This window comes from Colletotrichum chrysophilum (genome assembly GCF_026319265.1).
Source record: "Colletotrichum chrysophilum strain AFK26 chromosome Unknown scaffold_11, whole genome shotgun sequence".
Taxonomy (NCBI): Eukaryota; Fungi; Ascomycota; class Sordariomycetes; order Glomerellales; family Glomerellaceae; genus Colletotrichum; species Colletotrichum chrysophilum.
Genome location: NW_026517298.1, coordinates 112,790 through 126,286, shown reverse-complemented (window position 1 = coordinate 126,286; position 13,497 = coordinate 112,790). Strand labels below are relative to the sequence as shown.

The following is a 13,497-nucleotide window of genomic DNA, read 5'->3' as shown; positions in this document are numbered from 1 at the left end:
GAAGTCGTCAAGCCAGAGGGAGTCGTAAGGATAGAGGACGAAGTCGTGAGATCAGAAGAGGTGGAGCTGACGGAAGAGCTCGTGAAGGTAGAGGAGCTCGAGGAGCTTGTGGAGATATCAGTGGCTCCTGGGATGGTGATGGTTGTTGAAACAAAGCTTCCTTGGACGAGCAGGACGGCAACCGCCAGTCCCGACCTCTTGCTGAACACCATGTTGACTTTGTGGATGAGAGAAAAAACGAGTGCAGAGATGAGTCGAGCGTGCTCCTAAAAGTCACCCGGCATCTGGAAAGAATGAGATCAATCCTTATAAGACATTGGTGATGCCTCTCAAGAACCCTGATGACAGGGAAAAAGGTTCAGGTGGCTCGTCTAGAGTGCATGATTGTTGAGGCGCCAAACACGGCATGCAGATCCAGGAGCATGAAATGGATTGTTTGCAGCCGCCTTCGGTAGTTGAGATCAGTAATTGAGTTTGCAGAGACAGCAGCCATGTTCTTCCGTGGACGGCGCCAGGACAGATGGAGTATCTAGAGCATCCAACAACTTCGCTTTCGTCAAAATAACCAACAGATCCAAAGCCTGCGAGGGCCTGAAAGTTTTGAATCACAAGGTGAGCCAAGCACATGTCTGATTCACAGTGGCTGAGGCCGACGGCGAAGATTTCAGGGGCCATGACGTTTGGATGGGAATATCTTTCGATGACACAGATTTCCATGATCTCAAAATGTGGTCTTCACACAGGCATTCTAGCGATCGAACCATCACCTTCGTCACTCGTTTCGAGTCGCATTCTCACGCTTTTTCATGTGACTGTCAGTTCAGATTGGCTTTCCATGATGGATAGCTGGCAATCTGATCTTGGTTTTATAGCTTCAGAACCCCAGTTCAAGCCAGATCAGTCTTCGTACATTCGTTTCCTGCAGCGCGTGGGCCAGTCGAGTAACAGAGCGGGAGGACAAATAGAGCGCATATTTCATATATGTCCAGAACTCCGCAAAATCAATTTATACTGATGGAGTGGTGTAACACAGCAGGACTTGGGAACATACTCAGATTGCGTATCTCGGGAGCGCTTGCTTCTGAGTGAAGTCTTCGCAAAGAAATTGCTAATGTATCTGACAACTGCGATGATCAGAACTGGACATTCACGTTTTCGGAATAAAAGAAACTGAAGTTGCCCTCCTATCTGGGCCTCTCTCGAATGATTGATCACAAGATTACATCACGACTAGTTCACACGCTTTGAAAGAATTCAAAGTGAAATGGAAACGATTTAGGAAAGCCTCATATTGGTCCGTCAATGAGTACACCACCATCTACAGCAGTGGAACGTGAACAGAACAACCCGCTTCTTGGCTTCAAGGCAGTAGGTGTGTTGAGATTCAACTGGCACAAAATCAGCAATCTACTGAGGCCGGCCTCCAGCACGTATGCTGTGGTGACAAACTAGAACTGGCTCTGAGAAATCTCACAGTAGCTGTCATATTAGACAGCTACCCCGCATCCGTATGCACTGTCAAAACGTCAAAAAGGTCTTCCAGCAACATTATTCAAGCTTGGTCAAGCAGGATTCACGGCAAATGACAAAAATGAAAGAAAAGTTGAAAACATATGCAAAAACAATGGACACTGTGGGAATTGAACCCACGACCTTTCACAGTTGGCAGCGAGCAGAGGCGACGATGCGAAGCGAAAATCATACCCCTAGACCAAGCGCCCGTTATTGTTTGACCATGGCTGTTTTGAGTAATATGTAGCCTGACCACAGAGGGTCCCGCTCGGTTTCCGTCGCAGCCGTTGAGCTCCGCGCTTGTGGAGCGATAGGGCGCGACGGGCCCGCAAGAACAGGGACACGAAGCTCCGCGCGGGTCCTTGTGCTGTTGGAATGACGGAAGCATGAAGAGGCACGGCAAGTTTGAGCCGTATGATGCCGTCTTCGATGGCCCCCGATTCCATTGCCTTCTGAAGGCCGACCCATCGATGGAATCATGATAACCTCAAGACGACGAAACTCCGAGCTGGAAGCCAGCGCCTGGCCGTAATCCACACCAGGTCCGCAAGCTGCATCATCTGGCCGCGCAGAATGCCGACGGTCGCCAGACGGATGTGCCCCCGAGGACACAAAGGTGTGGTGCCGGCGCGAGCAGCCAGCACGCGCCAACAATCGCCGAAGCTCTACCCCTCATTGTACAACCCGACAGATCGCCGAGCCATCACCGTGGAGACAAGACACCTCTCGGGCTCGAAGCTTGACGACAAATCTCCGTACTAGCCACCCGAGGACGCATGAGTGCTGATTTGTACATGGCCTGAGGGAGCTAGGACGCAGCTGGAAACGACCAGGCCCCTGGAAACCGACAGCCGGCCTCTCTTCTGCGCAGACACGCGGATTGGGAGGACAGCGGCGTGCTCTTGATGCAGGAAGCTGGTGGTGTGTGTGATGGTAACAGACGATCAATTGGTAGCGGCGGATAACGATTGAATTGCATTTCTTGTATTAGGTGATGGGATCTGGCCGCGTTGGATGGAACAGCGGACGTATGATGCCAGGTTGGAAGGTCCATTTACCCCTCACTCTGACCTGCATCTGCCTCTGCTTAGCCACGATGGATGGACGGACGACATCTGCTGTTGATTGTCGATGGTCTTTCCTCGGGCGTGTCGTGTAGCCTTCTCGTGCGTTGCAAGGGTACGCGCCAGACGCCAATTGGGTGTTGCTTGGTATCTGGGTCGAGCGAGGTGGATGGCGGCCCTGGTCGCAGGGCAGACCAATGTTCCATGGCTGCAGACAACGTTGAAGTTGAAGATTTGCCGGGGACTGCGGCGTTTCATCGCCATGGGAGGTGCTGCCAACTGAAGCGGGCAGCTTGTTGCTCGGGTGGAGGGGACGAACCATGGCGGCTGGACGAGCGACCAATGGGGGCAGCCGAGCAGATTACCCCACGCATCCTAGCTAGAGGGTGATTTGGAGATCCCGAATCGATAGTAATTGGTAGTGAGTGTGCATTGCAGTGAAGGAACCTGAGGTGCAGATTGACAAAAGCCGTTGCCGCACTCGGATACTTCCACTTACTTCCTCGCAGAGTGAGTGTGGCTAGTTACCTAGGTAGAGATGAGACTAGCCAGGTAGAGATCACCGTTCCTCGCTAGGAAGTCGGTATCTTCGTTTCCTGTCGGACGAGATGCCGTGCTTGCGTGCCTCCTCACTCCTCGTCAGTTGCCGCACGTACATGCCATGTTCCTCCCATTAGCTGGGTCTTAGCAAGCAGTACCTTCCCGGTTATGCCCCAGCCTCGCTGCCTTCCCGAACCTTCATGTTTCCGTCCGAGTGTGAGTGGCTGACTACCTATTCAAGGAGATACTCTGGGAAGGAGGGGCAATGGGAATCTGGCATCTCGGAGAGGTGGAGGACGGCCGACATTGGACAACGGGCGGGAGGCAGACACGCAGCTCGGAGAGGAGAAGCTGGCACATCGAACCAGCCCAGACCACGCAGACGAGCGCTCGTCGGATTGTATTGCCTCTTTCTGAACGTTCAGCCATGTACACCATGTACCACACTTGCTCCTGTCGGTCATGTTCCCCGCCCTCTTCATCCCGGCCTCTCGGTGATGCCTGCAAGCATAAATAAACCTGTACCAGCCGCTTTTCCGTGGCCTATTTTCATCCTCATCTCATACAAACACATCTCATCAGCCTAGTCTGCAAGATCCCGAGTCTACGGATCTGTTACATCGCTCTCATCTCTTCTTCTATATAACGACCACCTCCCACCTCACTCAACACCTCATCTCTTGTCTCGACAAGCTCATCCTCTACACACATCTTCAAAATGGTATTGTTCTCTCGCAACCTTCGCACTCTTGCCCCTTCTGTCTCTCGGGGACTTCACACGTCCTCCAAGGCATCTTTCCTGGCTCGGCCTGCCATCAGCAGAGCCGTTGCTCCCTCCACGGCTCTTCCTCGCAAACTGCCTGGCCAGCTTTCTTCGATCCGCACACTAACAACTACTCCCCACAACCAGGTCAAGGTTCTCGCAGTACTCTACGACGGCGGCCAGCACGCCAAGGACGTAAGTGCTATTTCACTTCCTGTTCCCCCAGATTCCCACAATGGCATCCGACACACCCGCGCCTTCACCACCAAGAAACGTCACTATGATAGCTCGCGCGGAGCTGTGCCCCGCCGTGATCTCAAGCAGGATGTCTCGCCTGCAGAGAGCTAGTGCGGGGATGACGGGAGGTGCGGGGCTCGGAGGTCGATCGCTGATACATCGGCATTCTGCCCAACTCTTGGCAATGACCCTCCGAAACTACCAAATGCGGGGTGCATCGCACCCATCCCTGGAGCTTCTGGGCTGACTTCGAAACCACACAGGTCCCCGGCCTTCTGGGCACCACCGAGAATGAGCTCGGCATCCGCAAGTGGCTCGAGGACCAGGGCCACACCCTCGTCACCACCTCCGACAAGGAGGGCGAGAACTCCAAGTTCGACCAGGAGCTCGTCGACGCTGAGATCATCATCACCACCCCGTGAGTACAGACCGACATCAGCTGCATCGCCATGCCCCATCACGACTAACACGCCTTTCTCTCCCAGCTTCCACCCTGGCTACCTGACCGCTGAGCGTCTCGCCAAGGCCAAGAACCTGAAGCTCGCCGTCACTGCTGGTATCGGCTCTGACCATGTTGACCTGAACGCCGCCAACAAGACCAACGGCGGTATCACCGTCGCCGAGGTCACTGGCTCCAACGTCGTCTCCGTCGCTGAGCACGTCGTCATGACCATCCTCGTCCTCGTCCGTAACTTCGTTCCCGCCCACGAGCAGATCGAGCGCGGCGACTGGAACGTCGCTGCTGTCGCCAAGCAGGAGTACGACCTCGAGAACAAGGTCGTCGGTACCGTCGCCATCGGCCGCATCGGTGAGCGTGTCCTGCGCCGTCTCAAGGCCTTCGACTGCAAGGAGCTCCTCTACTACGACTACCAGCCCCTGTCTGCCGAGAAGGAGAAGGAGATTGGCTGCCGCCGCGTCGAGAACCTCGAGGAGATGCTCGCCCAGTGCGACGTTGTCACCATCAACGCTCCTCTGCACGAGAAGACTCGCGGCATGTTCAACAAGGAGCTCATCTCCAAGATGAAGAAGGGCTCTTACCTCATCAACACCGCCCGTGGCGCCATCGTCGTCAAGGAGGACGTCGCCGACGCCCTCAAGTCTGGCCACCTCGCCGGATACGGAGGTGATGTCTGGTTCCCCCAGCCCGCCCCCGCAGACCACCCTCTGCGCACCGCCAAGAACCCCTTCGGCGGCGGCAACGCCATGGTTCCCCACATGTCCGGTACCTCCCTCGATGCCCAGAAGCGCTACGCCGACGGCACCAAGGCCATTATTGAGAGCTACCTGAGCGGCAAGGAGGACTACAAGCCCGAGGACCTCATCGTCCACAAGGGCGACTACGCCACCAAAGCCTACGGCCAGCGTGAGAAGAAGTAGACGTGGAGGATGATGGCATCATACCCAGTGAGGGATATTTAAGTGTTATATATAAGCGTTGAATTTCGAGTTATGCATCGGCATTGCATAGTGCTTCCACAAAAGGAGGACTAGGTTGTAGTATATAGGATGCAATCTAATGCGATGTTCAAAAAACTTCTTCTGAAAATGCGTGGTGGTTCTGTGACTGGTTTGAGGATATCCTCATGATAACTGACTAAACCTGCTGTTGGTGACAGTGGCTGCTTTCGCTGGTTCATTCGTTCCCTCCCAACTTTGTCCGCAGAACTCCTCCATAGCCAATAACATCTTATTAGCTGCCCGCTTCCATCTCACACACCTTGGCTGTCAGACAGTGGTTAATAGTGTCACTCATTATGGAGCTTCATCCACTTGACTTGAAATCGTGACGCTGATTGATTGCATGGGATTTGAAAAGATGGGGCCGGTCCCGTAGCCCCCATGTATATGCATTGCTTTCAATTACAAGACAAGTAAGTAGTACAGGTGCGTCTGTGTTTTCTGTTCCCTTCCTGGGGGTCCAGACGACGCGGTGTCGTCGAACAGAATTCCGTGTGCCGCGCGACCTCTCGAGTCCGTCTTCTACCACACTCAACGGCGATGTTTTCATAAACAGCCCTTCCCACCCATTGTGCTCCAGCCGCCTAAGCAACAAGAAAGGCACAGCGCGCGCGCGCTTCCAAGTTGCCTGGTTATTTTTGTTTTCCAAAAGAGAAGTACAACTCCATTTTTCTTTTTCTCAAAAAACACAACCGCCCATAGATATATATACTCCCCTCTCCAATGCTCCAGACGGAAACGTCTTGTTCTCATTGTGCAAAACCAAAAGGTCTAATCAAACAACCACACCCGCCAACGGCCTAAGAGATGCTTTCAATCTGGTGGTAGAGAAAAAGCCTTTACGACCGTTTCCAAAACTGCCACCAGGGCCGCTCCTCATGTCCCGCATGTCTCGTCTCGCGCTTGATCACCTGCTGGTCGCGGCCGCGGATGCGCCAGAAGTACACCGGCACGCCGGCGACAACGAACAGCACGACGGTGACGGTCTGTAATGGTTGCGCGAAGACGGCGCGACTAAGGAGGAAGAGCGACACGCAGCAGAAGATGATGGGCGTCGTGATCCACGTACGGTACGGCCTGTCGAGCTGCGGTTCGCGGACGCGGAGGATGATGAGGCCCAGAACCGTGATGAAGTAGAACGTGTACCCGGCTACGCCGTAGAACGTCAGGAGGGTGCCGAACTCGCCGACGACGATGTACGCCGCCGTGAGCACGCCGTTGAGCACGAGCGCCCACACGGGCGTGAAGAACAGGCCCATGTCATCATCGCCCAGGGCACGGATCAGCATGTTGGCCACGCGCCCGCGCGAAGTGCGCGAGGTTTGGACGGAGTGGGAGTCGGATGGGGAGAGGCCAATGCGGCCGAACATGGAGGGGATGTACCCCTCCTTTCCGGCCACGTAGACGAGGCGCGAGGAGGTGAAGGTGGAGGAGTTGAGGGCGCCGAAGCAAGATGCCGAGACGATGAGGGCGAGGACGAGGGAGCCTACGGGGCCGAAGACCTTGGCGCCGAACTGGACGGCGATCGTGTTGGAGGCGTTGACCGTCGCCAGAGGGAGGACGAGGAAGTACGAGATGTTGGCGAGAACATATGAGAGGATCACAAGAGGCATCGCCGTGTGGATGACGCGGGGAAGATCACGGCTCGGGTTGCGGAACTCGCCGACGACGTAGTTTGTCTGCGCATGTTAGCAAAGGTGTGCCACCTCGGTGCCGGGAGAGAATCTTACGTTGTCCCAGCCGTCGTATGCCCAGAGACCGGCATACAGAGCCACGGCCCAGTTGGAGAGATCCGTCGAAGTGCCGGAGAACCACTCGTGCGTCTTCCACTCCATATTGGCCTTGCCCGTCAAGGTGGTCCCCGTGATCGCGACTACAATGCCGGTGACGGTGACGCCCAGCAGGGCGACAAACTTCAAAAACATGAGCCAGTCGTTCACCTTCGTGCCCAGCTTCGTCGACACGCAGTTCATGAGCGTGACCAGAATCAACCCCACCATGGCGACCGCCTTGTTGACCCACGGGCTCAGGCTCTCCGCCTCTGCGCCTATCGCCGCCCTGACCAGATACTCTCCCATGATGATGGCGATAATGGCCGCACTACCGGGCTTCAGAACCAACACGGCGACCCACGTGAACAAGAACCCGGCCATCTCGCCCAAGATTTTCGCAAGGTAGACCTGCGCGCCGCCGTTCAGGGGTATCGCGCCGCCCAGCTCCGCATAACTCGCAGCACCTGTCCAAGCAAGCACGCCGGCGATAACCCAGACCACGAGGGCGGCGCCGGGCGACCCAACCTTGGAGCTGACCTGGCTGGGACTGGAGAAGATGCCGCTGCCGATGATGAGACCGACAATCAGACTCAAGCCGTTCATGTAGGTGAGGATCTTGTGCTTCTCCAAGCTGCCGCCGCCGAGGCCACCGTTCTGTATCGCTGTCGAGGTCGGGGCGCCGATGGGGGCGTACCCGCCTGCCCCCGCGCCGGCAGTGGAACTCAGGGGGAAGAGGTTGGCGGCGAAGTCGAAGCCGGAGGAGACTGAGTAGGAGCGGTCACGGCGATTGGGGCGGTTCGAGCTGGCGGCAGGGTTCGCTGCATCGAGGGGGTCTTCGGCCTCGAAGGAGAGCTTGCGGGAGGAGGAGATGGAGGGCCTCGAGGAGGGAAGGTCTGAGACGACGGATTCGGCGCGGGATGAGGAGGCAAGGGAGGCGAGCTCGAGGGAGTCGCGATGCGACTGGATGTTCGCGTAAGGCGGCATGGCTGCGTCTGCGAAGGGAGGGCGTGGATTTCGAGCGAAGGGGGAGAGGAGGAGGAGGAGGATCGCGAGCAGCGATGCTCGACCTGTCGGTTCGTTCAAGCGTTCAAGAAGTTGCAGCGAGGGCTATTGCATGTTGCAGCGCCGACTTGTTCAGGGCCGGTGGAGACGGATCGCACGCAGTAGTCGCCTGCGCACGCAGTGGTGTTTCGAATATTAAGTAGCGGTGGTTGGAGGAATTCGTCGTGACGTCGTTCGCATATACGTTTCGTTTAAAGGAGTCGTGACAAAGTTGCGCCGAGCCCCGTTCTCTCTCTCTAATGCCCACTTTCCGAGTCCCCCAGAAGAAAAACAAGAGTCGAAAAAATCCAAGTTATCCAAGGCAAGCAAGCGTGTAGTGCTGTGCAATTAAAGAGACATGTATCGCTTTGGTGTCCAAATAAGATTGCCTCGGGCGCCGGGGGGGTTTAACAGAGAGGAGGAGGTGTACTGATGTAGTAGTGTTTCCGTCCGGGTGTCGTCGGTGGTGGTGGTGGTGGTGGTGGTGTTGAGGTACAGGTACGTATTGGGAGGAAAGGAGGTTAAAGAAAAATTGAGTTTGGCGCAAACAAAGGCGGTTCGGAGAATTGCGACAAGCGGCCAAGAATACTGGATTACGTTTCTTCTTTCAGCAATCCAGGATGTGCCGCCCTCTCAGAGCCTCAGATTCAGAAGACTGACTGGTCGGTTGCAGCAGTGGTTTGGTTGCCAGCCAGTTCAGTCAACCAGTGTCTGAAAGGGACGAACGGGGCCGAGTCAAGCATTTGCACCCAGGCCAGAACCGCCTCTTGGCTGTGAGGTGGACTCTGGGCAATCTCAATCTGCGACTGGGACTGCGCTGGCTCCAGGAACATCACTGAGGCCCCCATGTTTCGTTCCCGCTCAGACCCTCAGTGCCCTGGAGCAATGACCCGGAACAAACCATGATTGGCCACTGCTGGTTTGCACGGCAGAACCATCTTGGCGCCTGCCACCAGGATAAAGGTGTGGGGCGCAATGCCTCCTCCCGGTGCACTTCCGCTAGAGACAGGGGGGAAGGGGGCCAATTCAAGCCACCGAAGCCACTGAAGCCGCAGACCGAGGCGCGCCAGGGGTCTGCCTGCCAACACTAAAGAGCACCTAACGAAACCAAAGACAACTGAAAAGCAACCACACCTACCTACGGAGCACCGCCGCCGACCAGCAAACAAAACGAGCAACTCCCCGCTCAAGCCGCGGATCGGACAGAGCCAGCTCGGATCCGTTCCCCTCCCCTCCCTTCCGACTTCGAATACGCGCATCGGTCGTTTCTGCGGATACCTGAACCTGGGCGCCAACTGACCGACCAACGCCCGGTTTCCGCGCGCACGATGCCGATCGACGAGTACGCTTCCGTCGGCGGCGGCCTCAAGCTCAAGGGCGCCAAGGTCGGCAAGCCCAAGAAGAAGAGCAAGAAGGACAAGACCGACCTGGAGAAGAACCTCGACGATGGCACTGATGGCGGCGCGGCGCTGGTGAAGCGCCGTTCCGACCAAGACGACGACAACAACGAGGAGGACAAGAAGGTCAAGAGGACGAAGCGCAGGAGTGAAGACCCTGAGGTAGAGGATGGTGATCACGATGAGGATGGCGGCAGCGGTGGTGGCAGGCACAAGACGGAAGCCGAACGGCGATATGAGGAGAGGAAGCGCAAGAGAGTACGTTTCCCCACCCTATAACCATTGATTCGCTGTTGCTGGACAAAAAACGCTGACGATGATGCCCCCATAGCTCCTCGAACTTGCCGAGTCGTCCAGCTCGAGACCCGAACTACTCAAGACACACAAAGAGCGCGTGGAAGAGCTCAACACCTATCTGTCCAAGCTGAGCGAACACCACGACATGCCCAAGATTGGCCCTGGCTAGGGCCGCAGGCCATATCGCGAGAGGACGAAATCGGACAGCATTCGTGTGTGGATGGATCATTTAGGAGTTTTCTGGTTTTTGGCGTTATGAATACCCGCAAAGTCATGAAGAGGAAGATAGAAATGAAGAGAAGCAAAATGCAGCGCCCACGTGTTGTTTTGACTGCCCCCCTAACTGACGTTTCGCAAACCACAGTTGCTATTCTAATCGCCTCGAATGGTTAGGTGATGCCGTTCAAGGGCAATCGATCGACACTCATCTCCAAAGGGTATGCGCCCACATACCAATGCCTCCAAAACAGTAGCGCAGTCTCACAAGTTTACCAGCTTCTCGCTGGAATGCGGGAACGCCCACAATCAAACACACTTGTTCCAAGCCATCATCAAATCATCGGCACGGCACTGTCTCAAAACTCTGAAATGTCAATTTTGGTTTCATTCTTTTCTCCTCCCATGTCTGTTGTTGCATGGATCTGGTCTGCTAAGGACTCCCTTCAGGTGGAGTTGCTTTTCTTGTCAACACCTGTTTTCTTCCGCCGTACTGACGCTCTGTCCCATTTTCTTTTTCTCTCTCTCCCCAACCTCCGTCTATTATTCTGCCTCCGCCCTTTCTGCGGGAAAGCGCATTGCCGCGCGAATTCTATGTTGTTGTTGTTGTTGTGTGTTGTGTTGTTCTGCCCACCAGTTTGATGCAAGGAGTGAATAAGACCGTTGAATGTCGTGAGTAAGTAATGCTGATGATGCTGCTGTGTGTGCCGCCCGCTCCGTTTGTACCGAAAACACCGTGATAAAGGAATGATTAACTATGTAAACAGAAATAATCGTCTCAACGTGACGATGCAAGTATTGCTACTTCGTTGCTTAAAGCAGAAGCATGGCGCCGGCGACGAATCCGGCGAGAGCGACGGGCACGCCGAAGGAGACGCTGCCGATGGGGACGGCGCCGTTCTGAAGGCCGCCGCTGCCGCCGCTTCCGGAGGTGGAAGTCGGCTCGGCGTCGGGGGCCACGGCGACAACGGAGGTCGCCGTCACGAGCACGACGTCGCCGTTAGAGGCGGTGGAAGTGAAGGTGGAGAGGACGTTGCTGAACGAGGTGGTGGTTCTGCGCGAGGTGGTCGCGGTGGTGGTCTCCCGAGTGTTTTGCTCTGTAATGAAAGTTAGCGTGCTGCTCTTTTTCTCACTGATGAAACGGCAATGACTGGAGAAAGGTAGAGGGGGAAACAAAGCCACATAAAACTCTCCAAAAACGGCCTCCGCCTTCGCTCGAAAACATGACTGTGCTACAAAACCACAACGCAACATACCAGATTCGGACACAGAGGATGAAGAAGGCGCACTCGAGGTTATGGGGGACGAGGATGTCACGGCCGTAGTAGTCTCGGGAGGAGAGGAGGTAGACGTACCCGACGCGGACGCACTCGTAGACCCTGGGGAGGCCGTAGTAGGTTCAGAAGAGGGGGCAGTAGAAGGGGAAGGGGGAGAAGAAGAAGAAGGGGACCCACGAGTCGTCGTCTGAATCTCAGAAGAGGCGGACGGCGGCCCGGCAGTGGTAGTAGTAGTATCAGGAGCAGCAGAAGTAGCCTGCTCCGTTTGTGACGTACCAGTAGTAGGGGCTGCTGCTGAAGTTGCCGGTGTCGTAGTAGTCGTCTCCTGAGCTGGAGTGGTGGTGGTTTGAGGGGTAGTGGTCTCCTGCGGCTGCTGGGCCGTGGTCGTGGTCGTCTGGACGGCCGGCGCCTGAGATGTAGTCGTCTCTGCGGGAGCAGCAGATGTGGTAGGCTCAGCGGCGGACGTAGCCGGGGCTGAGGTCGGCGTGTTGGCCACAGACTCAGAAGTTGTGGCGGCTACACTGGCGGAAGGCGTCTGGGAAGCCTCGGTAGCAGCAGAGGTCGTGGTGTTGTCCTGACGCTTGGCCAGCTGGAGCAAGGCAGAGGCCAGGTCGGCATCATCAGCCTGGACAGCCTCCAAAGCTTCCTTGTCAGAGGCGTATACGCCATCCTGATACCTGTCTGGGAAGTAGGCATGGAGCAGTTTGTGGAGGAGATCGGCCTTGGCAGGGTTGTTGAGGTCTTCCTCACTGATCACAACCTGGGCTTTGGCGTGATGGTCCCTTGCACAAGGCATGCCCCGGTGACCGATGACTGAAGCAAGACTGAGGGTCATCAAGCCGCACACAACAACGCCGAGCAGGACACGGCGTGGGCCAGCCATCTTCTTGGTAGGTTCCTTGGACGGTCTGGAAAAGGTAGAATCCCTCTTCTCGTCGATAGGCAGCAGTCCCTCTTCCAGGCGTGAGTCGTACTTGGTGTCGGAGGCCATGGTAGCGAAAGAGACCGGTGGCCGAGACGTGAGGCGATATGGGTTGTTATAAGAGGGGACGAAGAGGTTCAGAAGGTTCTGCCCAAGACGGCAGGACGGAAACGACAGGGAATATAACGTCCAATAACTGGACTCGGACGTATGCAGGGTAGAGTCGGTGACAAGATGCGGGCCTTCTTTTAGCGTCCTCACTGCTGCATGGCGGCGAAACGCAAAAAGATGTAAGAGAGGAGGAGGGGAATCAGACCCGAATGGTGGACTCGAGCCAGGAGGCTTGGGAGCTTTGTATATCCGTAGGTCACAAGCGGCCTCCGTTTGATGTGGGAGGGAGGGGCAAAAGACGATCTAAAAAGAACGATATGCGGTGGTACCTGGCTGGCCGAAACCCTTTATCGGTGGCTGGTGTTGAGAGTAGGGCCAAGGCTTGTTCAAGACCCGGCACGCTAGCTGAGGTCTGCGGAGGCACGCTCTTAGCTCACTTTTGAGGATGAAACTCTGCCGTCGGTTGTTTATTCGTTTTAGAGTGGACGAATGCAAGCCTCGATTGAAATTTGAACTCAAAAACCCCAATGTCTGACAAGGCGTTGAGTCTTCTGGAAGGTATGTACGCAGATTAGCGTGCTGGTCCGGCAATCTCACGAGGCTCGGACTGAGGAATGAGTCGAGATGAGTAGGCTGTTGATACGGCTTGATAGGCGGCACGATCGGGTGGCGATGTGTTGTGAATAGTACAGACGTGTCGTGTCGGCAGTGATGTATACGAGCGAGCGTGGTAAACAAATCAACAACAATCGCACTTGCCGGCAGACGGGAGCATTCGAGCGAGAGGATGGATGGCGAGAGACAAGATTGGGGGATCAGATGGAAAAGCGCAAGAGGCGAGATTGAGCGAGGGGATTGGCGTTTAAACCTGTTGAAGATCGTCCCAGGCA

The 13,497-nt window shown here is 55.8% G+C and overlaps 4 protein-coding genes and 1 non-coding gene across 5 annotated transcripts; 2 read left to right on the top strand and 3 right to left on the bottom strand.

Moving 5' to 3' along the window:
- Positions 1–1,625: 1,625 nt before the first annotated feature.
- COL26b_002251 lies at positions 1,626–1,721 on the bottom strand. The gene has a single exon. It is a non-coding gene; the product is annotated as a tRNA-Ala (tRNA).
- A 2,113-nt stretch (positions 1,722–3,834) lies between these two features.
- On the top strand, positions 3,835–5,493 carry COL26b_002250 (uncharacterized protein; the record flags this gene model as incomplete). The annotated part of the gene is made up of 3 exons (XM_053175177.1): positions 3,835–4,074; positions 4,380–4,534; positions 4,602–5,493. The coding sequence occupies 3 exons, from the start codon at positions 3,835–3,837 to the stop codon at positions 5,491–5,493; spliced, it is 1,287 nt and encodes a 428-aa protein (XP_053040797.1).
- A 920-nt stretch (positions 5,494–6,413) lies between these two features.
- Positions 6,414–8,330, bottom strand: COL26b_002249 (uncharacterized protein; the record flags this gene model as incomplete). Its single annotated transcript, XM_053175176.1, has 2 exons — positions 6,414–7,253; positions 7,305–8,330. The coding sequence occupies 2 exons, from the start codon at positions 8,328–8,330 to the stop codon at positions 6,414–6,416; spliced, it is 1,866 nt and encodes a 621-aa protein (XP_053040796.1).
- Positions 8,331–9,715: 1,385 nt separating this feature from the next.
- On the top strand, positions 9,716–10,250 carry COL26b_002248 (uncharacterized protein; the record flags this gene model as incomplete). Its single annotated transcript, XM_053175175.1, has 2 exons — positions 9,716–10,042; positions 10,116–10,250. The coding sequence occupies 2 exons, from the start codon at positions 9,716–9,718 to the stop codon at positions 10,248–10,250; spliced, it is 462 nt and encodes a 153-aa protein (XP_053040795.1).
- An 860-nt stretch (positions 10,251–11,110) lies between these two features.
- On the bottom strand, positions 11,111–12,565 carry COL26b_002247 (uncharacterized protein; the record flags this gene model as incomplete). Its single annotated transcript, XM_053175174.1, has 2 exons — positions 11,111–11,394; positions 11,851–12,565. 2 exons carry the CDS (start codon positions 12,563–12,565, stop codon positions 11,111–11,113), a joined length of 999 nt encoding a protein of 332 aa, XP_053040794.1.
- Between the last annotated feature and the right edge of the window lie 932 nt (positions 12,566–13,497).